We start from the raw sequence: 25,201 nt of genomic DNA on the forward strand, positions 1-25,201 counted from the left end.
AGCCAGGCGTGAGCTTTCCCTTCTGCTAGCCTTGAAAACAAATACCCATCCCCTCGCGGGGGGGTGAGAGAGGGCACCGTTTGAAATGCAGCAGTGGATTAAGGTATCAGATGTTTCCTGCTGGGATTTAATGCCCTAACTGAAAATGCATTATACGTATTAAAACTGGCCTGCTCCTGCTCCTGGCTACCCTGGCTGGAGCCCGGAAAGCCGCGAGCGACTCGTCCCCCCGCCGACACCGGGCCCCCGCGGGTGCTGCCCCTCCGCCGGCTCCCCGCAAGGGAGCCGCTGCCCCTCGCTGCGCTCTTTCGGTGAGGGAAAGAGAGAAGCCGGAACTTATTTTAACTGTTTATTGTATAATATAAAACTACAAAAGTAAGACTGCTCATTTCCATGTACATTTGTCCAATTGGTTTTGATTACAGCCCATACCTACATGTGAATACAGTAATCTGGTTTCAGATGTATATGTCTGTAATATTGCATAGAAAAGGCACAGCTCTAAGGTCTGTGGGAGGGGGAAGGGGAAGGGGAAATACAGCCTTTTTTTCTTTTCTTTTTTTTTTTTTTTTTTTTTTTTTTTTGACAATAACAAGCCCTGTTCAAACAACCATGCACTGAACATGTCACACTATTTACACCTTTTCCAGAATCGCAGCTTTTACAGGCTCTAGTACGGATTACGCTCAGAACTAGACAGGAGTTTAGGTTTGGGATTTTTATCTGCAATTTATGTTTTTAAAAAGGTTCCAGAACTTGCATTAGGCTTATTTTCAGGAAAAGAAAAAGTGCTTAAAAATGAACTAATTTCTTTAAAAATGTTCAGTCTCGTTAATTAATAGAAGCACTGAAAGCAACTTGCACAGAAGCAGGATATTGAAACCTGATGGATTTAAAAAAAAAACCACAACAAACCCTGTAACAACAAAAAGTTCACAATATGCTGGAGTGAATTAAACCGTTTGCCAGACAGGACCCATTATGATTTACTCAATTTAATTGCGATAGAAGTGTAAACTTTGGATTCATAACATTGTTTTTAAGCAATTCAGGCTACTAACACACAGCGTTGAGGAAAAACCAAATTACCTTTCCACAAGGTCCAAATTTATTCTTACAGTGATTGCTTCAGACAGTGGCTTTGCTGTCCTGTGGCTCTAGCTGGCTGCAAGGAAGGTGACTGATGCTGCTCGCTTAACGTCAGACGGCCCGAGGAAGCTTTCTGGGTCGAGGCGGCTCCCCTTCCTTGGCGGCGAGGGCCCCGGAGACCCGCACGGCCGGCTGGGAAGCCGGAGCTCGAGCAGGCGAAGCGTCCGCCGCCGGGCCCCGCCGCCGGGCCTCCTCGTCCGTCCTCGCCTTCCGCCCGGTAGCGGCCGCTCGGTTGCAGCTGCGGGGTCGGAGGTACCGTCCTGCGAAGGCCTTCGCCTGCCCGGCCCCGGGCCTGCGGCAGGGCTCCCCGCGCACGGGACCCGCACGGGAAGGCGGAGAGGCGCGCGGGGCCCCGCGAGACCCTGGCGGGTGAGGAGCCTGGCTGTGACCGGGTTTGGACGTAAACCTGTCCTGCATCCAAACCTTCCCTGCGAACTGGGAACGAGCAGAACCCCATCAGAAAGAGAAGGGAGGGGGGAGGCATGTGGACCGTGCATATCCTGACCGGAACGCAATTCCTTTTCTCTGGATCTGGCTCCCATACCCTTTTCCATACAGATTTACATTCCTACAAGAGAATACATTCCTACCATACATTCTGTACATGTTACAATCCAGATGTTGTTAGCTTCACAATAAAATAAATATATTTACAGAAGGAAAAAAAAGAATAAATAATTTATGAAAAACAAAAACAAAAAAATCACTTCAAATCCAAAGCTCTCTTATTCTGCTCCCATCTTGTCACCTCATTGCACATCGGTGTCACTCTCCAGCCCCGGCGCAGGTCGCGGGAGCTGCGGCGGCCGTGGCGAAGGCCACGTACAGAAAGCAAGTGACTGTGCAGGGGGAAAGTCGCGGGACTCCCCGGGTTACAGCGTGCGACTCGCCGACCTCGCGCCTAGCTCCTGAAGGCAGGTATGCTGATGTCCTGGCAAATTCCCGAACGGACTCTACAAGAAGACGCTTGCTTCAGCACCGAGGATGCACAGCCGTCCTCTGAGGGGTCGAGTGTAGCTAGAGCTGTTCTGCGGCTACAGAAACTTCAAATAACCGCACTTAACAAACAGCCCGTCGCTCCAAAAAAAAAAAAAATGGCATTTACGTGAACTTCTGCCTAACTTATGGTATCTATTTAAATACACAGGTAATCCGAAAAGAAAGGGCAGCGCTAGCTTACCACAGGTCCGGTTTGGCCGATGGTAATGCAAGTGCTTTCCAAGCTACCGTGTGCCACAGCTGCCGTTACTGCGTGCTACGGGTTTGTGTAAACAGGCAGACGCGCGCACACCCCTGCGCGGCTGACGTCTGCGTAGCGACGCCAGGTACGAGTGTCGCAGCCGCGGCAGGGCTGTTCCCCCGCGGGCTGACGGCTGCAGGCAGCGCAACACCCGGCGGTGGGATACACGGCAGCGCGGCCCTGCTTCCCGGCTCCCCGCCACGGCTGCTCCCCGCGGCTGCGGCCAGCCATTTGCTCTCTGAAGCAGTAACTTGCATTTTAGTCTGTGTAAGGAAACGGCTGCGACTCCATCAGCATCCCCTCGCTTCACGGAGCTGGTCTCAGGGAAAAAGAAAGAAAACCCAGCCCTCAACCCGCTCCTCCCCCAGCCCCACATCTTACCCTGGCAGATTAATTAGACGCCAGAAGCATTTCGTAATTGTACATGACACATTTCACCTAGATTAGGAGTTCCTTCATCGCAAAATGCATTTGCTTTTATACTGTGTCTGTGTGCATATCTATGTTACATCTATCTATTTATCTACTAATAAATACATATGGCCTGTTTTAAAGTGCCAATTTATAAAAAAGCTGCCTCCTTAAAAGGCAGACAAGACCCAATTTCATCCATGACAAGAAGGGAGCAGAACTGACTGAATATTGCCAAATGACGTAAAACATAATTTAAAATTTCTTAAATAAATATAAAAGTTATTCCTAAAGAAGCCATAGGCATGTCAACAATATAGGTTGTAACCGGCGCTCAACAGCTAAAGAAGTACCATTGAAAAACTAAAATGCCATAGCAACTTCAGCAATCGGCATGATACATTGCAAACATTTTTTTCTTTTTTTAAATTAAATGTACACCACAATGAACTTAAAAAAAATGCTCTTGGTGCAGTAATGAGAAGACTTCTCGGGTGTTACGGGGAACAGGACCATGCATAGAAAGCTGTGTCTGTATATTCGTTGTAAAACAGGTCTATAAAGTGTAAAGCAGGTAACACAGTTGATACAAGAAACCAACCCTATACGCGATGCCAAGTGATGTAACGCGACTGGCTCCAGTTTCACCAGCAATGGATGTTAAAGCAGGTCCATCCAGTGCAGATAAGAGATGAGCTTCACTGCAGTAACACTGAAGTTGCCTTTTCCAGCACTTAGCGCAGGGAGGTGGGGCAAGGGCAGGCGAAATGCTCCGAGAAAGGGCGGGCGGCCTCCGGGCCGGAGACGCTCTGGGGACGCGGCGGCCGCGGGCCCCTCGAATCGCTCCCGGCGAGGACGTGCGGCGCTGCCGACGCGCACGCCGGGCCGAGTTGCACAACTGTTTCCTGCCAACTGCTTCGCACCGGCGTTGGAGAAAAAGGACATGGCTCTAAGTTTGGGGAATCACAGTAGTGCGCAGTGGGGACAGCAGGGAGCAAACACTTGTGAAACTCCTGCAGAAGCCGCTCCCAGCCCTTTCTTAAAGCACTTTTTTTTGTTTGCATTCAGGGAAACCAACTGCAGGCTTATTTGATCCAATTTTCTCTTTGCACCATACACATATAAAACATTACAACTCTGTATAAAAGTACAAGTGGTTCTTGTACATCTGAATTATGCAGGAACTATGTGAGCAAATCCTATCAAAATAGCTATTTTTTTTTGTGTGTATAAACAGCATTTGTTTTTAGAAAAAACAATATCATAAACTGCAGAATCTGTACAAAAATATAAAATAAATTTGGGCAGCAGTTTCTAAACAGCCATGTAAATGCAACACTTAAAGAGGAGCAGGTTAATGCCTCCAAAAGGCTGAATTGCTAAGTCAACCTATACAGGGCTAAAATGGTATTGAGATTATCTAAATAATAAAATTTTTTTTACCTCTTGCAATAAAACTTATAGAAAAAATAGACAAATATGCACATGCAATTTACAGCTTTCCCCAACATAATCCTTGTGCTTAGCTTTTACAATTTTTTTTTTTTTTTTGTAATAACATAACATCGTCTACAATACATATTCTTTCCTATACCAGGGTATTCGGTCTTCCTTGAGGAACCACTTTAAAAAAAATACATTAGAAGTGGTCATACGTGGATGAAGGCACTCCAACTCTGCTTGAAGCAAAAACTAGTGTGATCCTTTTCTTTGCAAAAAAGGCGAGCAAGGACGCATGCACAGTGCTGTGAATCTGGGGCGGGAGGGACTATGGAAATACTACCAAGTGTATATACTGGTACTTAAAAGAAAAAAAAAAGAGGAAAAAAAAAAAAAGGAGAGAGAGAGAGACAGCGAGAGAGAAAGAGAGCGCGTTGCTGTATTTTAAGACCCAACAAGCACCTCCATTATGTGATCCAGTTCTGTGAGGTCCATTTTGAAAGGCTGATTTGGAGTTACTGGTTGACTGCTGTACGGAGCGAGAGTTTTTAGGAGCTCGTCTGCGGAGACGGGGGCCATTTTTGAGGCCGCCCCCGTGGCAGACGTGCAGGGGTCAAAATCATACATGGACGTATCAATGTCAGCGAAGAGGATATCGTCCAGGGTCAAGTCTGTGAGGAAACCTGTGGAAGTCGTGATCTCGAAATTGCCAGGGAGCGGGTCCATGAGCTTCGGCTCCGCCGTTCGGCTCTCCGGGACGCCCTCGGGCCTTTGCACGCTGGACTCGCTGGGGTGGTCCTTCGAGTCGTCCGCCGCGGTTTCGGCTGCTACTGCTACTGCCTCTGCGGAGGTAGGTGCCGGACACAGCTCCTCGATTTCGTCCAAGGCTGAGGAGAAGCTGTCCTTTACTGGCTGGAGAGCAGGAGGTGGTAGTTTTGTCGGACCGTCGTGCTGGACAGTCTGGGAAGTGCAAAAAGCGTCGTCCTCGAGCAGCGAGGCGGGGGTGAGGCAAGCCTCCAGGGGCGCAGCGCTTACCAGGTCGGCGGGGAGCAGCGGCTGGGCGGCGAGGTGGCTGAACGCCGGCTGCGCCTCCCGGAAGCTGTCGCCCAGCGGGTCGGCGGGCTGCGACGCCGTGACGAACACCGGCCTCAAGCTGCCCTCTTGTTTGAGTTCCTCCTGGATTCGCCTCAACATGTTGTTGATTAAAACTGTCTTTTGCAAGCTTGGCTCGGTTAATGGCCTGTGGTTATAAAGTTTCATAAGGGAAATGTTGAAGATAGTCTGACGCTGTAAGGTGTAGGACACCTTAGAGGGACCGTCAGTGGGAGACACCACTTTGCCTTCCAACCCATCTTCATGCTCGTCAAACTTCCGCTTTCCTCCTTTCCCCAACATATATCTGAAAGGAAGGAGAAGACACTTGTGAGGGCAGCAAGGCGGGAAGGCTGCTCTCGCTCTCTCCGCCCGCGTCGCCAGCCCCAGCCCCCCACTGCCCCGCACGCCCAGGCCGCGCAGCGGGGACGGGTCGGCCGCTGCGTCCCCTTCGCGCTCGCCTCCCACGGTGACACGGTTGACGAGCTCAACTCGTGGCCCACGGCAGCCCGACGAGAAAGCAGGAACACCCTTAATGCGGAGCTCTGGTCCCTAAGTTTTAAACACAGCTAAGCTGGTACAGCCCAACGGATTTGGGATCCGTGGGATCCATCCCACAGATGACAACAGCAGCGATACAGCTCGGGCCCTTGCGCGCTGGGCAGCAAACGTCACTCGTGCATGTGTTAATCATCCGATCTCAACGCTCTGTACATAGGTGGACAAGCTACAGCTACTGTAGTACATGTTCCTTTGAATTCCCTGACTGGTGCAGTATTATGGCTGGGAATACAGACATAATACGCGGAGGTTTTTACGGCGAAATTTCCCTTTTTATTTTAAAGTGTGTTTGCGGGGAGGAGGGGAGCAAGGCTCAAGCAATCATCTACTGAGGGAAACCATCACGGTAAAGGCTGGAGATTCAACTCTGCCATTCCTGATACGGGCATATCCGACCCCACGGGTTTACGTAAACGATTACATATGGCCTAAACTACTAGAGCAAGAAATGAGGTTGTTACACTCAGCACAGAAGCAGATAAATTGCAGACGAAGATGGTCCGTCAGGTTGTTTAGTCTCATCTCCGGCATTATTCTCCCCAATACGTCCTGCTGCCGCATCCAAGGGCCTCGGAAGCAGCCGGTGCCGAGCGCTGAGCCCGAGGCCGCAGCACTCCCTCGGAAAGCTTTAACGGAGCTGCTGCTTCCCGCTCCAGCAGCCGGGCCCGGCCGGGGTCCCCAGGCCCCCTCCTCATCCTCGCACCTTCCTCGCTCAGGACTACCTCCGTGCCCGGTTGCTTTTGAGGGTGGAGAACAAACGAATGTCTTGGGGCTTTTCGGACAAAGAAAAACCAGCATGAACGCACGTGCTTGTCTCACGGTCAAAGAACCGATTTTGAGGAAGGTCACAAAGGGCGTTTTACCAAACCTCCCCGGGATTGTACCCATTTCTGAGCTGAGCCTAAACCAGGCACTTCAGTCCCCAAAACTCTTCCATGGTGGCACAGAGCACCTGGAACAGCCTGCAAATGCTCCTCTACCCCGCTCAGACCTGCCCTTAGCTTGTCACCAGTATTTCTGCGGCATGTCCCCCGGGCTGCACCAAACCGGCCTCGGGGAAATCCTTGGGGGGGGGGCAGCCCCCGTGTTGCGGGGCGCGCGGTGGCCGTCACGCTCACATCTCCGCGCTGGCAGTGGCGAGGCGCTGGCGGGCGAACGCGTGTCCTTTTAAACGGGACCATCAGTGCCCAGGATCACGGAGAGACCCCTTGCATCCATGCATCCCCCCCCGCCCCATTTAATAAAACACAAATAAAATGGCATGAGGATTTCTGCCTTAAAAAGAAGCAAAAAGTGGAAGATGCTTTCCAGCCCCAGATACCCAGGAGAGAAGTTGCAACAGGCATAGAAATAGGCTTTTAACCCCAAACCTGACTCCTCTCACACGTGCTTTATTACTCAGCCATCTCCTCGCTATGGTCTAGGAGACAAAACTTGCCTATTCCCTCTCTGAGTACAGCTCCCAGTTCCTCCAGCGCGATCTGCGCCTGCAAAAGCACTGCACCACGCAGGTCTAACCCAATTTGCTCGTCATACCCTGGTCGTGCAGCCAGCCACCGTGGCTGAGGACTCGCAAACGTCCCCAGCGTCGCCTGGCAAACCCGAAAGCCAAAGGCCGTTGTAGCGCAGGAGAGAGGAGAGGCGGCAAAAGAAGTCGGGTTTCAATGCAAAAAGCAAACAGCCTCCAAAAGCACTGCTGGCCGTTAGAGCCAAAACCAGATTGGGCGAAGGGAGTCTTTGCTGGTTAAAAATAAGTCCCAAATCCAGATCGTTTTCTAGCATATTATGCAATTAAAAAGAGAAAGGCGGGGGGAGGGGAGCGAGCGGCGCGGAGCGGAGCGGAGGAGCGGGCCGGCTGCGCTCCAAGCTTCTTGGCGGGCGACCAGCGCTCCCCGCGCCTGCAATCGCGAGCGGACGGGAACGCCGAAATCCAGCCTGGTTTCCCGCTGCTCCCCAGCGCCGCTCCGGAGGCGGGCACGCGGGGCCGGGGGCTCCTCGCGTGAGCCGTGCTCGCGACGGACACGCTTCCCTCTGCTTTGCCCGGCAAGGCGAGAAGGGGAGCGCCAGCCTGGCCGGAGCGGAAAACCCTGCCCGAGCCCGGCACGGTTTCGAGGCAGGTCTGGGTCAGGAGGCGAGCGAGCAGCTTTCTGTCCCGTCCCGCTCCCTCCTCCCCCTGAAACAAGACAGACTCTCTCCCCAAGACATACCAGCGCCTTCTGCAATGCTCTATTTAAAGGAGACATTTTTTAATGGCTTGGGGACTACGAGAGTTTTGAAGTTTGTCAGGCTCTGCAAGGAATGTATAAAAATATCCGCTGTGCAAAGCAAGCCTTTTTCCCCCCGATAAGGAGGAAAAAAAAGCAGAGCATTGGGGTGGCTGCGCTCAGCTCTCTCTCCGCGCTGGATTATTAATTATTTTTGTCAGGGGACGCTGGCTCGCATTTCTAAGACTCCACTGAGCCGGTTTCTCTGGTTTGCGTCGAAGACGGAGGTGCTAGTCGCTGGGCGTTTTTTAAGTTGACCAGTAGCAGCGATAGGGTCATCATCAGTAAACAAAACGCTAGCTTTGCTGCGTCGTTTTCCAGGAAGCCCAGAAATGATTCAAGGTTTCCTGTACGTGTGCCCGCCGCGCTCTCGCGTCTCGCTCCACCTTCACGTCGCCGCTCGGTTCAGAGCGCCGCTCGGCCTCTGCAAACGCAGCGCACGCCAGCTCGCTCCCCAGTTCACCTACGAGCTTTCCAGCGCAGCTTTCGGGGCTCTTTTGCCCAGAAAAGCTCTACGAGAAGAGCTGCACTATTAAAGCCGCAAAGCAGGCGTCCCGCCTAAGCACGGGGGTTTTATCCCCCCAAACGGGGCTCGAGCGAACGCTGCGGGATTCTCAGCTTTACAGAGTTTTACTTTATTCCCTTCCTCGCTGGAAGGCAAAGGGGAATTGTAAAAACATTTTTCTCCAGCCTCCATAAATCACTGTATTCATTCTACGCGAAGCAAGGAGGCGGTATCGTTTTAGACCAAGCGATACAGTTGGTAAAAACAGACACGCTTTCGGGCTTGCAAGCCTTTCTCTGGGTCTCAGCAAAGTAATGCTGCAGTTTCGGGCTGCCACAGATTAAGAGAACAGCGCTTCTGCATTCCTGACACTTCAAACCTTCGCTTCCCTCCTTCAAACAAGTTTCACGCTGACGTTTAAATGATTATTTTGTACACGTTAAGATGCTGAGCACTGTAAAAAGGAAAAAAAAAGGCAAGGGCTACAAGGCCAACATTTGGTCTAGTTAAGCTCTGTTCCTCTCGAACAAAGACTCCGCTCCTATCCTTGCCAGCCAAAGCTCCTGCGGAGAAAACGAAAATGCCCGACTAACAGGTCCGGTTAGGCAATGATTAGTACAAAATGAGCTCTGCTCGCACCCTCCCAAGCCTAGGAAGCTGGAGTCGGCCTCCGGAGTCACGCAGTGGTCGCGGGAAGGGACGGACAACAGCAACCCACCCAAACGCCCGCCTGGACGGGCAGCGGCCGGGGTCACATCCCCGGGGGGTTTTGGGCAGCTGGGGTGGCTGAGCAGCAAGTCCCGGCCGCGAGTATTTACACTGCCTTCCTCTGAGCCTGCTAGCAAACGCGGCGCTGGGCTTGGGCCGTGGGCTCCACACGGGACGTCGCTTTGTTGGCGTTGTTTATTAAACGGCGGTACCGCGTTTCGGTAGGCGAGTTAGTTCTGAACGTTAGTTGGGTAGGTGGAATTAGTTGAAGAAAGCTGAAGAAAGGCAACACGGAAATTTATTTGGCGGGGGAAGAAGAGGAAGTTACTTGGAGATTTTGCTCAATATTATCCACAAACTTGGCTCCTGGCTGGGAAGACCCGGGCCCAAAAGCTGAACCATCCTTGTTGAGAAAGAGTCAACTTGCTTTTTTGCCCATTTAGGGTGATTGCACACGCCTCAGAGCCAGAGAAACGCTCGCATTGTTTGCGAGTTGGCTTTTCTTAATTAAAAAACAAAAGTAATATATAATATTTTCATTTGCATGTCATTTACTGCCCTTTTATTGGCTCTGCATGCTCTTCAGACAGAGCTGGAAACAAACGCAACTGGGGCTCAGCAGGAAGGATAATCAGCCTGGAGCGGGTGGTTCTCCAGAGTCGACCATAAAATGATCGATTAAGCACAAAAAAGCTCGCGCGATGCCTGCCTATGTCTCTGAGCCTACGTCGTGACGGATCCTTCCCTCTCCAGAGAGGAGAGGTAGACGCACGCCCTGGAAGAAGCGCCGTCTTCGTCAGTCGTGCTTACGACGTTAGGCCGTGTCACTGCCGCGCTATTCCCGAAGTCTTTACTGACAGGGAACTTGGCACAGGGGAGCGCTGGATATGCAGAAATGGAGGGGAAAAGTGATTCGGTCATCTCACCAAAAATAAAAATATTATTCTTTAACGTTATTTCTCAAAGGCTTTCAGCAGTTTAGTTGAAAACATCTCTCAAGACTGAGGGCTTTTCTTGGAAATCAGTTCCACCACCCGCTAGTCCCTCCCTGCTAATCAAGACAGATGGGAAGAAAAAAAAAGAGAGGAATATTGAGAGGGATGGCGGAAAAGGCTCTTTAAGAAGTCACATTTCCACTTGCATCTTTATGCCACCATATAGGCAGTCTGCAGGCTGAGCAGCTTGAGACGGCAAGGGTCGCTTTTGGGATGAGTGCCACAAAAAGACCAGTGCATCATCACCTCCAGCGTCCACGGCAACCTTCCCCTGCCACGTTCCCAAAATCCGAAGGGAAGAAACGAGCAGGAGGGGCTGCTGCGAAAAGCGCAGTTTAAAGCAGGATCGGTTACTTTCTGAAATCTTGGATGATTAAACCACAGTGCCTTTGTTTTTTCTTTTTTAAGGAGGGGGGAAGCTCAAGGGAATTAAAATCAAACACACATGGAAAAACACAAAAAGCCCCCAAGCTGCAGAGCATTAAGAGAGTTCAGAGCTTGCTATTTAACTGCACATCGCAGGTGCAAGGCCACTTCCCCAGGGCCTCTCCGCCACTCTGCCCCGCAAACTCTGCCGGCGCTTTCTGGGTCGCTCCAGGAGCACAACACGCTCTTCCCTCTGCTCCATCCCGCACTCCTCAGCCTCGGGGGCTGCACCGGCTCTGTCCTGGCCCCGCTGCTGTCAACGAGGGGCTTGTTACCGCCTTCAGCGCGATCCGGATTCAGGGAAATAGCCGAGGGGAACGCCGGGATAAATCCGGCGCCCTCTCCCAGCCTCACTAAAAACGACAGTGAAACCCGAACGGCCCAGGCGGCTGGATCAGATGCAGATTTTGTGTGTTCGAGTTTAACACGTCCACGCTGCCTGGCTCAGGCGAGGACCTCTGACAACCACCGGCTGACTGGTAGGAATTTGGTCTCATGTCACATGTGACCAAAAAAAAAAAGCAAAAATCCCCCAGCCTAAGGTATGAGGTATATGGAGCAGAACTGTGCTGCGGTTTCGAGTAACTAGTGCTCAGGCTTTCCCATGTTACAAGGTTTGTTTTTTCTGATGCTCACATTTTATTTTAATTCTGGCTGCCATTTTTTGGCTGAACGAGGTTCAACAAGCACTTACAAAACCCTGCTTTAGAGCTGCCTCCAAAAAGCGGCCTCCTGGGTAGCTCTCTGTTCCCAGAGTACGGGGAATCGTTCTGAGGTTTGCGAGCCCTCTCCGCGCGGCCGTCGGTGCCAGCAGGACCCGTAAAAGATGGATAGCGCTCCCGTATTTTCCAGGGCCCTGCTCTGCCCGTTTCCTTGGGTGAAGGGGCACCTCCGCTCTCCCAGCGGCGGTGGAGAGGCAAGCAAGGGTGCCCCGCCGCGAGCACGTCGAGCAGGACCGGGGTGCCGGCAGCTGCCCCCCAAGCTGGCCTCCCTCTGCCTCACCGCCTCGCTCGGGGCACCCACAAGCGACGGCCGGGGCGCTTGAGCCGGCAGCGAGCTGAGTAACAGCGGCCTTTTCTAGTCTCTATGCAAAACCAAAAAAAGGGAAACCACAGCGGGTACCTTTCGGAGGCCAAAGGAGGACGCAGCTAGGGGCTGTGCGAGGAAACCTCCCCGGCAAGCCGGAGACGAGGCCTGGGGAAGCCGCGGCTCTCGCGGGGGCTGACCGGGGTGCCCGGCGTCGCGAGTCCCGCGGTCCCGGGAGGAACGTCCATGTTAATCAGAACGTAAGGTGAAGCCTTCGCGAGCAAATAAGCAATGCAATTATAAAGGCAGTCAATAGCGTAACGCCAGCCAACGTGTCCCAGCGATATTTTGAAACTGTAATCCGATCCTACTGTTTCCATCCTCGTGCCTCGCCGGCTCTCCCTTGTTGCATACTGTACTATTTGAGGCCCAGAGGGCAAAGCAAGCTCTTGCTGTTTGCTAATGATCAGAAACTGCGGCGCGAGCGAGAGCGCGGCGTGCGCCGCCCACGCTGCTTTCTTGAGAGTTTCTTAAACTTGCACACTGCCGGAGCCCTACCGGAGGGCTGAGCTCCGAGGAAAACAAAAAGGAGCAAAACAACCCAAACACAGCTAGAAACTCCACTTCTGTCTCCAGCTCATTTTTACCACGCTAAAAAAAGGCAAAGCCGCAGTCCAAGGCAATCACCGACTCTGCAGTGTGTTAAGTCTTGCAGGAAACGTATGCTTCTATTAAATTGGAAACAGTTTCTAATGCTGTCAGTTTGCTAAATGTAACGTGTTCTCTTGGAAGAAGTGGAGCAGTTTTAATGTTTTTGACTAACTGCACACACCAAACAGCGTACGTCTGATAAAGCTGCAGCGGGCTCCAATAAATACAGCTTAGAATAAATTACTGCCTCATTAAGTAATTGTGTGGAAAAAAAGGAGAACAGGTTTTCCAGATTATAGCTGTGTTACTAAGGGTGCTTAGAATATTAGAAATTCTATCGGTGCAGCAGAAATTAATACAAGTTTAAATCAGACTAGCACTTGTTAGCTTGTTAAACCATTAAAAACCACCGTGACGGCCTCGGAGGTGAACAAGACTACGCGGGCTCTGCGCGTGGAGAGCCATCCAGGCGCATCCCAGACGCCCGGCAAGGCGGGCGGCAGGAGCAAAGCAGCTCTGAGCACAGCTAACTCCATCAGCCTAACGTCCTCGATGCAAAGGAGGAGGTGTGATACAGCCGTGCCGCATCCTGGGGAGAGAAAACATTTATTCTGAGTAAGTTTTACGCGCTTACAGGAAGGCAATTGTGTTTGCTGGGAAAAGAAGAGGTTTGCATTGCCTGATGAAAGTAGTTTCTCCCTCTGCGCGCTCAAACAGCCAAAAACGTCAATTCTCACACGCGCTGCTCCCCGTGAGCATCCTTCCAACAGCGGCCAAAAGCGCCCGTGGGACGCAAACAAGACCTCGGCCTGCCCTTCTTCGCTCTCGTCCGTACGGGGCAGCTGTAGGAAGCAGCTTTTCCCCCAGCGCTAACGCGGCCTCGGAGGGCCTGCTGCAGACCGGGCTCCCCCGACCACCGCCCCAGCCCGACCGGGGTGACCGGCTCCCCTTCCCCAGCGGGGATCGCTGCGCCCGCCTCAGCCCCGGGCGAGAGGTCCTCGGGCAGCCGGCACACGGCCTCCTTGATGCATTTAGCATATATATATATATAGGCCCCGAGCACTGTAGGCCTCTCTGCCCTGGACGCAGCTCCTGCAAAGGTTACCGGGAGCTGTGCGTGCATCCGAGGGAGACTAGAGCCCTCGGTGTATAACGAGAGATTTTCTCCCACATTTATAATTGCTTGGATAGAGAGTCCTTGCTTTCAAATGCGTTGGAGCATCTTTTCCCCAAAGAGATCTTGTTTTTCCCCCGTGTTGCAGACCCTTAATAAACACATGGGGGGAAAAAAATACCCGCACTACTGTGGAAAGAACTGAACAGTTTGCCAAAAAGTAGGTTATTGCTCTGAAAACAGTGCTGAATAAATTATCACAGTCAAACTGAAAAGCAGCAACCGGGGGGGGGAGGAGAGAAAAAACTCTGAAGAAATGTATGCTGGAAAATGCAAAATACATCCCAGCAATGACAAGTCATTTTAGTTTGTGGCCTGCAGGTTTTATTTGTTCACTGGTTTCTCGCTACTGAAAGTTGTAAGAGGAAGACGAAGAAGAAAAAAAAAAGTTTAAAACAGAAGGTGTTTCCCTGGCATTTTTTAAAGCAGCTGTACCCTGTGCGAGTCGTCTTCAGCTTTTTTTGCTTAAACAAAACAAACACAGCCCTGCAAATAAGTATATTCTGCAAAAATAAACCCACCCGCCCACCCCCAGCGTATTTTAAAGAGGTGGAAAAGCTGTTAGACATATCCCCACCACCAGTGAGGACAGAAAGAAAAGGTGGTTAAAGTTTGACACGCGCGTTTGCTGAGACGGTGCTAAGTGATGTTGGACAAGGAGAGAGCTGCTGCTCTTGCAAGCCGGCGCACTGAACCCGCTGCATTCGCTGCGGTGCAGCCGGTGTTTTCCTGCTCCCCGAAGGAGCCTTCGGAAAAGCTGATAAAGGGAACTTTGACCAGCCTTGAACTACTCTCAACCTGTAACAGCTACAAGTTAGGGACAAGAAGAGATTTAATTTTTTTGTTGCACCTGTTTGATTTCACAATAAAAACCACCATACCACGGCAATTGCCTTAAAACCAGTCGCCATTTGGTCTGTGTAACTTTTACATGTTGTAATTTAAATGCAAACATTATCAAAGAGTCATCTGAAGTCATATGGGGACACCCTTTTTATAGCATACTTCAACAACATATGTGCTGACCCCATACTCAGAAGCAAGCTTACTACAGGTCTGTTAGCACAGGACGCTCTCAGTTTTATCACATTTTATGCCCTTGGGAACTGGGAATGGAAAATACAGGGGAAGAGAGCAGGGAACAGAAACTAAGTGTCCAAAACTTCATTTTGCAACCCATTCGCCTCACCCGAGATGTTACTATATCAGTTTCCTCTACAACTGCAGCATCCTGGGGAGGAGAGAAAAAAAAAAGGGAGGGAAAAAAAGAAAAAACCTAACGTAGCATATATGTATCACGCATGCTCCACTGGCAGCTCAGAGAGGCCGAGCAGACCCACAAAGCTTAGGTTGTATTTTATACACACACAGAAAGAAAATACCCCTTTTATTCACTTCTGCAATAAACACTATAGGTAGGGGAGGAAAGGGGCAGGGAGGGAGTTTGCTCAGGAGAGCCGGTTTCCCCAAACAGATGGAGTAGGAGGGCAGAGGGACCGTGTGCGTGATCACAGGAGGGCAACACAAGCAAGTTGCTGTACCCCGGGGACACCGAGCATTAAAGCAGCCCTGGTCAAAGTCCCTCTGCCCGCAGGATGGAATAACACAGCCCACGTCGCTCTCCCCGGGCAGGGAGAGCCGGCGGGCAGCAAACCTCGCTGCCGGAGAAGGCTTAGGCAGAGGGGACCCTTCTCACCTGCACACACACACACGCACAGCGGTAAGAAAGATGTTACCACGATTCAAAAAACACACTGTGGTTTGTGCAGGAACGCCAGTCTCCTATCTTGATGAAATGTATATTTTAAAACATGCAAATCACATGCACGCACGTGCACGCGCGTCTGTTAAATGCTGCTTCTGAGGGCGAAAGACTGCCTGTAAAAACACACGAAAAGCAAAGCGTTCATGGAGACACCGGAAGACGATGATGTATTTCTGAGTTAGGTTTCAAAACTTGATTTTGCAGCTACCTGAAGTTCAGACAAAGCTGCCCCCAGGCACCTGAAACTCGTCGGACCTGCTGTAGCAGTTGTACAGTCTGCTTCAAATTTGCCCTCCGTGCTCCCTTCCACCTCCACCCCAACATATATCCGCATAGTTTACCTCCAACCATGGGTGGTTCTTTCTACAGCACAGTTCACTCAGCCTTATTGCCTGCCTGGCACGCCAGGAGCTTTCCAGAGACTGGTGGTACAGGCTACTGTAAGGGAAAGGTTGGAAACTACCATTTGTGGGGAGATGGAAAACTTTGGAGCAAGAGGAGAGTTTTACTCGTTACAGATAATCCTAGCGAGTTTCAGGGTGAGCTGAGATCTTTCTGCCAACTCCGGGTTCCTTTGAAAAAGGAACTTCTTTCCTCTGCGACTTCCATATACCGCCCAGTCTTAAAAATAATGTTAAACAGCCCACATTCACACTTTTCTGTTTTGTATTCTTAATATACTAGAGTAAATCTTTTATTCTAGCTTAACTGGAAGCAGAAGCTGCGAGAAGAGATCCAATGCATTTTAGGGGTGCAAAGCAAGGTAGACGGGCTTTGGCTCCTAATAATTACTCAGCCCAGGACTCGTGTCATTCAAAGCCACTTAAAACTTGATTCCAAAGCCATAGGAATGAGAATTTCCCCTTTGAACCCGCTATTCCTCAAAACACCGATCAGGTTATAGATTGGGAATGCCCGATATTAAGTGGCGATACCTTCGGTGCTACGTGCCGAGCGGAGCAGGGTCTCTTACTCGGGAGGGTAGGTGTGAACTCACCTAGCACAGGGCTCTGAGCACCACTTCAACATCGCTGCCCCAGCCGGCACCTGCAGCAGCTCCGACGCGGTGGTGTCTGGTGGCTCACGGGAGGGACGCGACGAGCAAAAACCGGCTTTCCGCTGCCTTCACCGCTCCCTCGCTCCCAGGGCTCCTTTCGAGCTGCCTCCTCGCTCCTCGTGGCGAGGACTTCGAGGCCCGGCGCGACAGGGCCCGGCTCTTCCCCCAAACCCTCTCCTTCCTCCCAGCCGCCCGTTTGCTCTGGATTCGGTTCTGCTCAGCTTCCGAGCGCCCAGCTGCAAAGCGAGCGCTGCGCTAACGGCGACTTCTTTCCCCACTTGTGTTAAACAGTCTATTGTTATTTTATTTTATTTTTTAAAGTGTTTGCACTGGTAATGCTGAACAAACCCAGAAACCTGAAGCCTCCACTACAGCAAACATAAAAATTGACCTTGTTTAGAAAAGAATTAAAGACCTAACACATGTTAAGGGTCTCTCCCCAGCGACAGAAAACAGGCCCTTCTGCACGACAGCACCCAGCTTCTCCGACTGGCCGAAGTTTGGAAGCAAAACGAGGGGTAGAAAATACCCAATTATCCCTCTAGAGAAGACGAGCCCCGTTCCCGGATTGGCAAATTCCATTTTCTAGAAGCTATTAATTAGCACGAGATTCACCTACACTGAAGACCTGCGCTCACTGCCAACCTGCTTACATTTAAACTGGACCTTGCTCTCTCCTTTAGTGCATTCGTGATCTTTGGACTTGGTAACCAAAGGCTGCCGGTTCTGGCACCGGAGGCCTTTTCTTTCTTTTTTTTTTTTGGGTGCTAAGGACCTGTTGCAACTGGAGCCGTCTCCCCTTGAGCCGCTTACACACACGGAGCTGACTTAAAAGAAGGAGCATCTCTGCGGCGCAGACCTTATAGGAAAGACTGCTTACGCTTTCAAAGCGATGCATTCGCCTTGCTTGACAGATTACACTTTAAAGCGTTACATAAAGGCAAAAATAGTCACAAGTATTTTGGATCACCTGTCTAGTGTTAGCACTCGCGGAGACGAGCTGTGCCAGGAGTGTTTTACATCACTGAGAAAAGAGTCTGAGTTCCTTAAAAAAAATAATAATAATAAAAAAAATCCAGATGAAATATTTATTAGAAAAATAAAAGCAGCTTGTGTAAATGATGGCAAAATACTTCAAACTAGATATTGCATAATCTGTTGTACTTCACAGAGGTTGGAAAAAAAGCTGATCTCGAATACTAAATTTGAGGTTTTCCCTGGTATTAGTACATTACCTCAAACTTCTTGATGCCTCTCAGGCAGACAGCTGAGCTCCTTGGACTATTTATATCATTATTTCCACCAAAACACTGAGAAACAGTATCATTATTTCATCTTTTCCGTAAAAAAGCAGGTGTATAAGGGAACACAATCACATTTCTTAATAAATCAGCACCTACAGGCATGTTTAACGCCGTTTCAGACTGCTTCATCTCCAGACCAAACCCAAGTACCTGTGGCTAGCACGTTGTTTTCTGCTTGTTTTTAATCAGCTTCGGAGAGAAAGAAAACAGCGTGACGCAAAAATCAAAGCAGCCTTTTAATATGCGCGAAGTACAGCTACGTTTGTCAGAGTCCGATCCAGCTCCTACAGAAAACGAGTGGGTGTTTCTGCTACCAGCTGAAACGCAAGCGGGATCAGCCCCGGGAGGAGGGAAGCCTCCAGCCGTCTCGCTGGATGCTGCGGCGCTCGCCGGGACGTGGAAGCGTTCCCTAGGACACGCTCCGATATACCTGCCTGGCAGCACGCGCTGCTAATCCGCCTCCCGCCTCCACCACCACCACCAGCTCCTTACGTCAAATCGGGTTCAACAGATACCGTCTCATCACGCAGAAACGTATGTATATTTACTTCAAGCAGAAAAGGCTACTTTGAGCTTACCCTGCCTACCCAAGTGCTGCGTTTCAGAAGCCGCACACGTCCAAGCACCAGCACCTCTTAAGAGAACACGGTTAATTCACGCCGCTTGCTTTGCCACGCCAAAGCTTCCCGTGCACTTAGCTGGAAAGCGAGGTGCCTCTGCAAATTTCAGACCCTGCGAGAAGCCCGCAAGATCCAGCTCCAAGAAAGGCGCCTTCGTTTTGGATATCTGATGCAGGTAAATCTCCGTACGTTGGAAAGCAAGCTGCAAACTGTCATTTCAACTCACGCAACTAGAAACTGCTTCATCTGAGACAGGCAGGTGTGAAAGTGGTGTCGGGGGCAGCCAAGCCCACCGTCACCACTGACCTCCCAGGCGCTGGGTGAGAAACGCCTGGACTTCGGCGATCCCGAGGGCTTTGGACCTGCCCGAACACGGACGGCTGCACGCCAGGGCGCTGACTCCCCACGCCGCGGTCGGGCTAAAGGGGCCAACAGCCCCCCGAGATGGGAGGAAAGGGGCAGACGCGCTGTGTTTTAGGCCAGCAGCTGACCTTAGCTGCCAGGCAGCCACCCAGGGCCCTGGAGGAGCGCACGGGAGCCCCTCCGCAGATCTGGACCAGAAGCGTCCCGGGCTCCCAGCCGTGCTTCACACAGTGACAGCAGGTAACTGCACTCCGGCTTTAATGCTTAAGCAGAACTTATCGTTCAAGAGCCTGAAGCACCTGCGGGAGCAAAGCTCTGAATGAAAGCACTGCAAGAAGTTTGAGGTCTTTTTAAGTGTCCCCCTTCCCTCCTGAAGGAAGTGCTTCCTAATAGACATCAATAAACATATTTTTACACCGTTTCCAAAAGGCGTGCAACCCTGTTCAGCAGACCCCCCCCCCCCCCCCCAGCACACGTCTCCCTGCAGGCAGGGCTGCGCAGGAAGACCCTATGGCCCAGGGGAGAGCCACGATAATCCCCTGCCCTGATGCCGCACTCACACCGGCCCTGGAGAGAGTCGCCCGAGCGGGACGGCAGCTCCCGCAGAGCCATCTGCCACGGCTGCTCCAACGCAGCCAAAGCCCCCCCGGCCCTTCAGCCTGCCTGGCGCGAAGGCGCAAACTTTCTGGGGCGCTCCGCAGCCCCCCTGGTTCTGGCCCAGCCGAGCACGAAGGCGCGAGGCTGTACGCACCGCCGCGGCTTACGGGACTGCCCGGCACACGCTAACTTACTCGAGCGAAGGCGGCTTCTCCGGGGCGGCTGTGAGCGGGGCCCTGGGCACGCTGCGCAAGTCCGCCCCAAGTCCGCACACGCACCTGCCCCCCGCAAGCCTGCCATGGGGGGGTTAAGGGGATCTTGCCGGCCACTCACCCGCTCATGCTGCTCTGCTCACCTCCCCGCGGCTCCCGCGGCCGCTGGAGGCGGGATGCGGCCGCGGCGGGGCAGGAGGCGGCCAGAGCCGCCCGCTCCGCTCAGCTCCGCTCCGCTCCGCTCGGCTCGGCTCGGCGCTGCCCCGGCCCGCGGCCGGAGCCCGGAGCCCGGAGCCCGGAGCCCGCGAGGGCAGCGGGGCTGCAGCCGGCACCGGCCCCACTCGCGGCCCCGGCCCGCGGCGCCCCACTCACCGCGTGCGGCTCCACCTGAGCCCGGGCGCCGGCGGCCGCCAACTCTCGCCCTACAGCAGCTCCATATGTCGCCGCCTCGGCGCGCCGGGAGGGGCAGGAGGAGGAGGAGGAGGAGGAGGCGGCGGGGGAGGAGGCAGGCGCAGGCGGCGTGAGGATTTAAGCCTCCGCTCTGCCCCGGCGGCTGCGATCACGCAGCATTATACAATGGAGGAGGAGGAGGAGGAGGAGGAGGAGGAGGAGGGAGGGAGGGAGGAGGCAGCAGCAGGCAGCAGGCAGCAGGCAGCGGCGCAGGGAGCAGCCCGGCTCCCAGCACTTGCCGCCAGCGCTGACGACAGGGGCGGCTCCGCCGAGCTCCTCGCCCTCCGGCCTCGTCAGAGCCCCGCCTCGGCCCCGGCCTTCCTCCCCCGCGCCTCCTCCTCCTCCTGCCCACGCGTGCCCGTGCGCGGGGGCCGCCGCAAGCGTGACGAGGATCCGAGCTACCCGCCGCCGTCGGGGGGGGGGGGACACGGCGAGGCAGCGGCCTGCCCGGGCTGCACCTCGGCCTGTAACCTCCCACCAACCCGTAAAGCTTTAAGATGGACCATAAAGGCGGTTATTAGTCATTAATATCACGACGCGTTTAGGTATCGCGCTCGGGCTGCTCCGTAACGATTTGAGAGCAGTCGAGCTGATGGTCTTGTCACAAATTAGGCTCCGTTTTCGCCTAGAATGCTGAAAAAGAAAAGAATGATACTTTCAGAGGAGAAATTACTGTCTACTGGAAATTGTATCCATCTAAAATCTACAAAGTAAAAAACAATTAACGTGGTGAGTCTGCCAAAGCAGAAGGAGATTAAGTGATGATTTTATGTGGTTTTTTTTAAATTAGAGTTGAAAAGGCCCCACACAATTGGCGTTTCAAGCGCCCAGGCTGGTACTGCAGCTGATGCTCTGCCGAAGCCATTAAAGCAGGAGGGAAGCACACCAGACCTGCGAGCGCCGGGCTCTGACTTCGGCGATGCCCTGAACTCTGGAGGCCTCCTCACATCTTTCCCCCACCGCCCTTTCTATCGGCCACTCATTTCTGGGGAAATCCAAACTCCGTAATCGTCTCTGGCTGCGATACAAAGTCTGGATTTGCAGAACCACTCATGAGGTGTTTATTAGATTTTGACAAGTGACCTGTGAATTGATCGGAAGTCGGCAAAACTTAGAATTTCCTGCGGCTGGACACTGCAGCAGACAGGGTGCTGCACCGTGGTCCTGCTGCTCAGGGAAACAAGGGAGACACACGTTCCCGTCCCACGAGGAGGGAGAGCAAGCTCCCGTAGGAACCACAGACGTATTATTTTGGAGCAATTCCATCAGGCCGAACTGTTCGTTACGGGGTGGAAGCACCGGCTGCAGGGAGGCTGCTCGGGCCTCGCGACGCGGCAAACCTGGCCGCGGTGACCCTGCCGTGGCGGCCCCGGCCCGGCGAGGCCTGCCTCCCGGGGCTCAAAGTCCACGGCGAGCTCGCCGTCCCTGCCTTGGGCGTGTGCGCGCTGCCGCGGGGGCTGCAGGCACGCCAACGCTTGCTAAATCAGCAGCTGGGCTTCCTTCTCCTCTCCGAGGCCCCGGTCTTCCCATTTTGCAAAAGGCCTGAGCCTTTAACCTATCGGTCCGGAGCTGGTATAGTGCTGCTGACTTTGTTAGGTTGCTCCAGTTTTACACCAGCGTAAGAGAAAACCCACACCCCTCCTGTTTCCTACTGTAACTCCCCGGGGCCCTTCTTGGCAGGAGTTTGCAATCACGCCGTAACTCAGATCGTTCCTTCTGACACAACTGACACAACCTGCATCCGTACTCAGAAGCTCAGACCCGCGCGAGGGAGGCTCAGACACAGCAGCGGCTCCGGCGCGTCCGCACGAGGCTACGCTGCGCGGGGCAGGCGGTCCCGCGGCTCACTGCTTCTCGCCTTGCCTCGCGCGCGAGCTAATGAGACCCTTTGGCCAGGAAAGTCAGCGCTGCGGCTCCAAGCGCAACCGGACCAGGAGGTGTCCGCGAGGCCTGGACGCGGCTTGCCCAGACACGGGGTTAGGCGGAGGAAGAGCCTGCAAGCTGGCCCTGCAAGGCTGCGCGAGGCAGCGCCTCGGCGGGGACGGGGGAACGGCGGGGTGCCTGCCGCGGGGTCACCCCAAAGGCACCCCGTTTCCCATGGGTGCAGGCGGGGTCTTGCAGGAGGCACTGGTGCAGACGTGAGTGTGCAGCCCCAGCCTCGGGGCAGGCCACAGAACAGCCCCTCTGCTACAACGTGAAGATGACACGTTAGGAGAGGAGGAACCGCACTGCATCTCCCTGCGGGGCAACTGACGCACAGTCCACGCGCAGCCTTGCTCTGCTGTTGTGGAGCAGAGATGGTCAAAGCTGGCCTTTGCCGTACTCAGAAATGCTCCTGTCTTGAAAAAATAATTAACAAAAAGAAGTCAAAGAATGGAAATTTGGGGCAGGGGGAACTGTGAGGGCGATTCATTAGAAATATTACAGACTGTCAGGTAATCTCTGGCTATCAACGTGTGCTAATTAGGAAACAACGGCAACCTTCGGCATGCTGGAATGTCAGCATCCTTCACTTTTTTTCTAGCAGAAGCAGTGAAATGCTTCCTATGTTTCTAATCGCATCCTTGGCCTTTTTCCTTTTAATTGCAGTACACGTTAATACTGTGAGATTTCACCAGGTAATTGTGGGAACAAAACATCTTCATTTTCTCTCCAAATGTTTTTGCTTTGGTGCATGCAGCCGTTGACAGACGAGCAGCTAATGCTGCCTACAGAGCCGGCAACTTTCTGCAGATAACCCCCCGTCAGCACAGGTAACCGGGGGAGGCTAAGCTAAAGGCCTGCCTATAGCCAGGAGAGCAGTTCTGCCGGAGCCGTGCTCCCCTCCGAGCAAGGCAGGTCTCACCAGCGGGATGTGAGCACCCCGCGCGTGAAGGCACAGGGGTGAACGCCACCGGACCTCGGGCCGTCCCCGTTCGGGGCAGCTCGGGTGTCTGCACTTACCTGCCGGCGCCGGGCAGCAGGGACGCGACGGCAGCAGCCCTGGAGCAGCGGGCAGCACGGCTGAGCAGCGGCCCTAGACCCGCCGGGGCCGGCAGGCAGCAGACGCTGGCAAGCACAAACCACCACCCGTTTTCTCAAGGGAGGCCTGGCCACAGTTAAATAAAAAGCCCCCCCAAAAAATTGGGGTGATGGGTTAGAGCAGTCTGCACCTGTGCGTTCGCAGGGGAAGCTGGGCTGCTTTGCTTTACATTTCAATTGGCTTTTTTGCTTTTTTTTGCTGGTGCAACTATTGCACTGTAATGCGGCTGCCACACATGTCCCAAGGCACAGAAGCCTCAGTTAAAACAGAAGGCAGGAATGCTCCCCCTTCTCACTTTCTCACTCCAATTTTAGCCTTTTTTTTTTTTTTTAAGTTTTCTGCTTTAGTTCTCATTTTTCTCCTTTAATGTTTTTGTAGCAGTAGGAGAAACACCGTTCCCTAGAATGCATAATATAATATACTTAATTATCATTCTCCGTTAGTTCTCTAGGAAAAAAAAAACTACAGGAGAAATCAGTTTAATTAATGAGTATGACCAAATGCAGCCTCAGTTCTAATGCAGTATCATATATTATATGTCCAATTGGGCAGTTGATCTTCCTTGGGTAAAATGAACAGAGATGCAAAAAGCATGGAGCTTGTGCATCAATATTCTAAGCGCGACTAACCTCTTCCATATCCTTATTCGAAGCATTTCTGCAGACTGATGCCAAGGTCTGTTCCCAAATACTGCTTTTGGCTTCAGTAACGCAGGATCAGGCCCACAAAAGCCAGGAATAGAAAGGTGTTTCTTGGCAGTACCAAGATTTGTGCCGTATGGTAAATTCGTGAAATAATAGAAAAAAATCCCCTCACTCAAAACCTCCGAGCTAAGCCCTCAAACAGTCATACCTGGTGCAACCTCCCAGTGCGTGCCAAGGACAAGGGCAGCAAGGTTTCATCTGAAAAGGAGACTCGGTGATTTAGGTGCTTTTCAAAAGAGCTACTCTTCACGTATTCAATTATTAAGGAAATATTATGGAACAGGATTATCAGGAAAGAAAAAAACCTGCAATATGCATTAGCTGGCTTAGTCAGAGGAGGTTTTGCTGCATTCCTCGCTCAGGGGACGGCTCCCTCCCTCCGTAATTCCCTGAGCACTCCCAGTCCTCCGGAGACTGCTAGCGCGCATCCGCCCCGCTCGGACCGACGCGCTCTGTCCCCCGACAGCCGGTCTCGCTGCCTGCAGCACTATATCCCCTCGCATCCTCCTGCCTTTTCGTAAGCAGCCCTGTTCCCTCCCGCACCCCATTCCGGCTGTCTCACCTGCAAGACGTGCTTCATTTCCGAGCCAGGCCGGACTGTGCACACCAAAGCGGTCTGCACCGCGCGCTGGCTCCTGAAGCAGTCGCAGCTTCCCACTCTACAGGCTCCCCTGCTTCTCGAGATGCACTGGATTGCACTTTCCACTGAGCTAAGTTTTGAGCAATTTTGGGTTGCGAAATGATGCATTTACTTTTCTTTCCTTTTTAGGGCTCATTCTGTGGCCTCTGTCAGAAGCACAAGTCGTTCTTCTCTGGAACACTTGGTTACTTTTTCGAGAGAGGCTACGCTGATATTCATCTACTGCAGGGCTCAGTGTATTAAGAGGAAAAAATCTGCAGGTAAAACTGAAGGCTGTGTTTCACAGCTGAGGAGGGAGTACTTTTCTTAAAGAAAAAACACAGAAATGATGGGGGAAAAACACAGAAAGAGCGGCCAGTCTTCAGGCCTAATTAACCACTGGTGTAAACAGATGTCACTGCAATCAAGCCTGAAGACTTAGGCCACCCGCTAGCCCTGCGCACAACCCCAACGTGATCCCCAAAATCTTAACGCTTCGGGGCTGTCAAACACGAGAGCCACACGCACATATCGCAGCCCTTTTCTGAAAGAGAGCTACTCCAGCAGACCTCCAAACGGAGCCGTGCGTTCCTGGGGCGCAGGTGCACCGTGCGCTGCTCTGCAGAGCATCTGCCACCTGGAAGGGGCCTGTCCACACCGGCCATCGTCCTCGCTTAGCCCTGCTCAAGCCTGCTGAAACCCCAAAGGCTCGGCAGGTCCAGGGGGGCACCAGCAGCATTTGCCTAGCCGGTGACAGCGGTGGATATGCCTGCTCGGATTTGTCAGGTTAAAGAGCTGCACGACGGCATCGATGCGTTTGAGGCTGGGACGGCACAGCCAAAACGG

At 52.7% G+C, this 25,201-nt stretch overlaps 1 protein-coding gene across 5 annotated transcripts in view; it reads right to left on the reverse strand.

Moving 5' to 3' along the window:
* Positions 1-336: 336 nt before the first annotated feature.
* Positions 337-25,201, reverse strand: part of SERTAD2 (SERTA domain containing 2) — a 75,752-nt gene continuing 50,887 nt past the window's right edge. The window contains exons 1-2 of one of the 5 annotated variants that reach the window (XM_064510137.1): positions 24,299-24,454; positions 337-5,639 (exon numbers count right to left, since the gene is read on the reverse strand). In XM_064510137.1, coding sequence (XP_064366207.1) covers positions 4,685-5,635 — 951 coding nt within the window. In that variant the 5' untranslated portion in view covers positions 5,636-5,639; positions 24,299-24,454 and the 3' untranslated portion in view covers positions 337-4,684. Of the gene's footprint in view, positions 5,640-16,404; positions 16,577-19,681; positions 19,868-19,932; positions 20,152-24,298; positions 24,455-25,201 lie in introns of those variants that run through there. The other 4 variants (XM_064510136.1, XM_064510135.1, XM_064510134.1 and 1 more) reach the window with 4 other exon arrangements.

This window comes from Dromaius novaehollandiae, chromosome 3 (genome assembly GCF_036370855.1).
Source record: "Dromaius novaehollandiae isolate bDroNov1 chromosome 3, bDroNov1.hap1, whole genome shotgun sequence".
Classification (NCBI taxonomy): Eukaryota; Metazoa; Chordata; class Aves; order Casuariiformes; family Dromaiidae; genus Dromaius; species Dromaius novaehollandiae.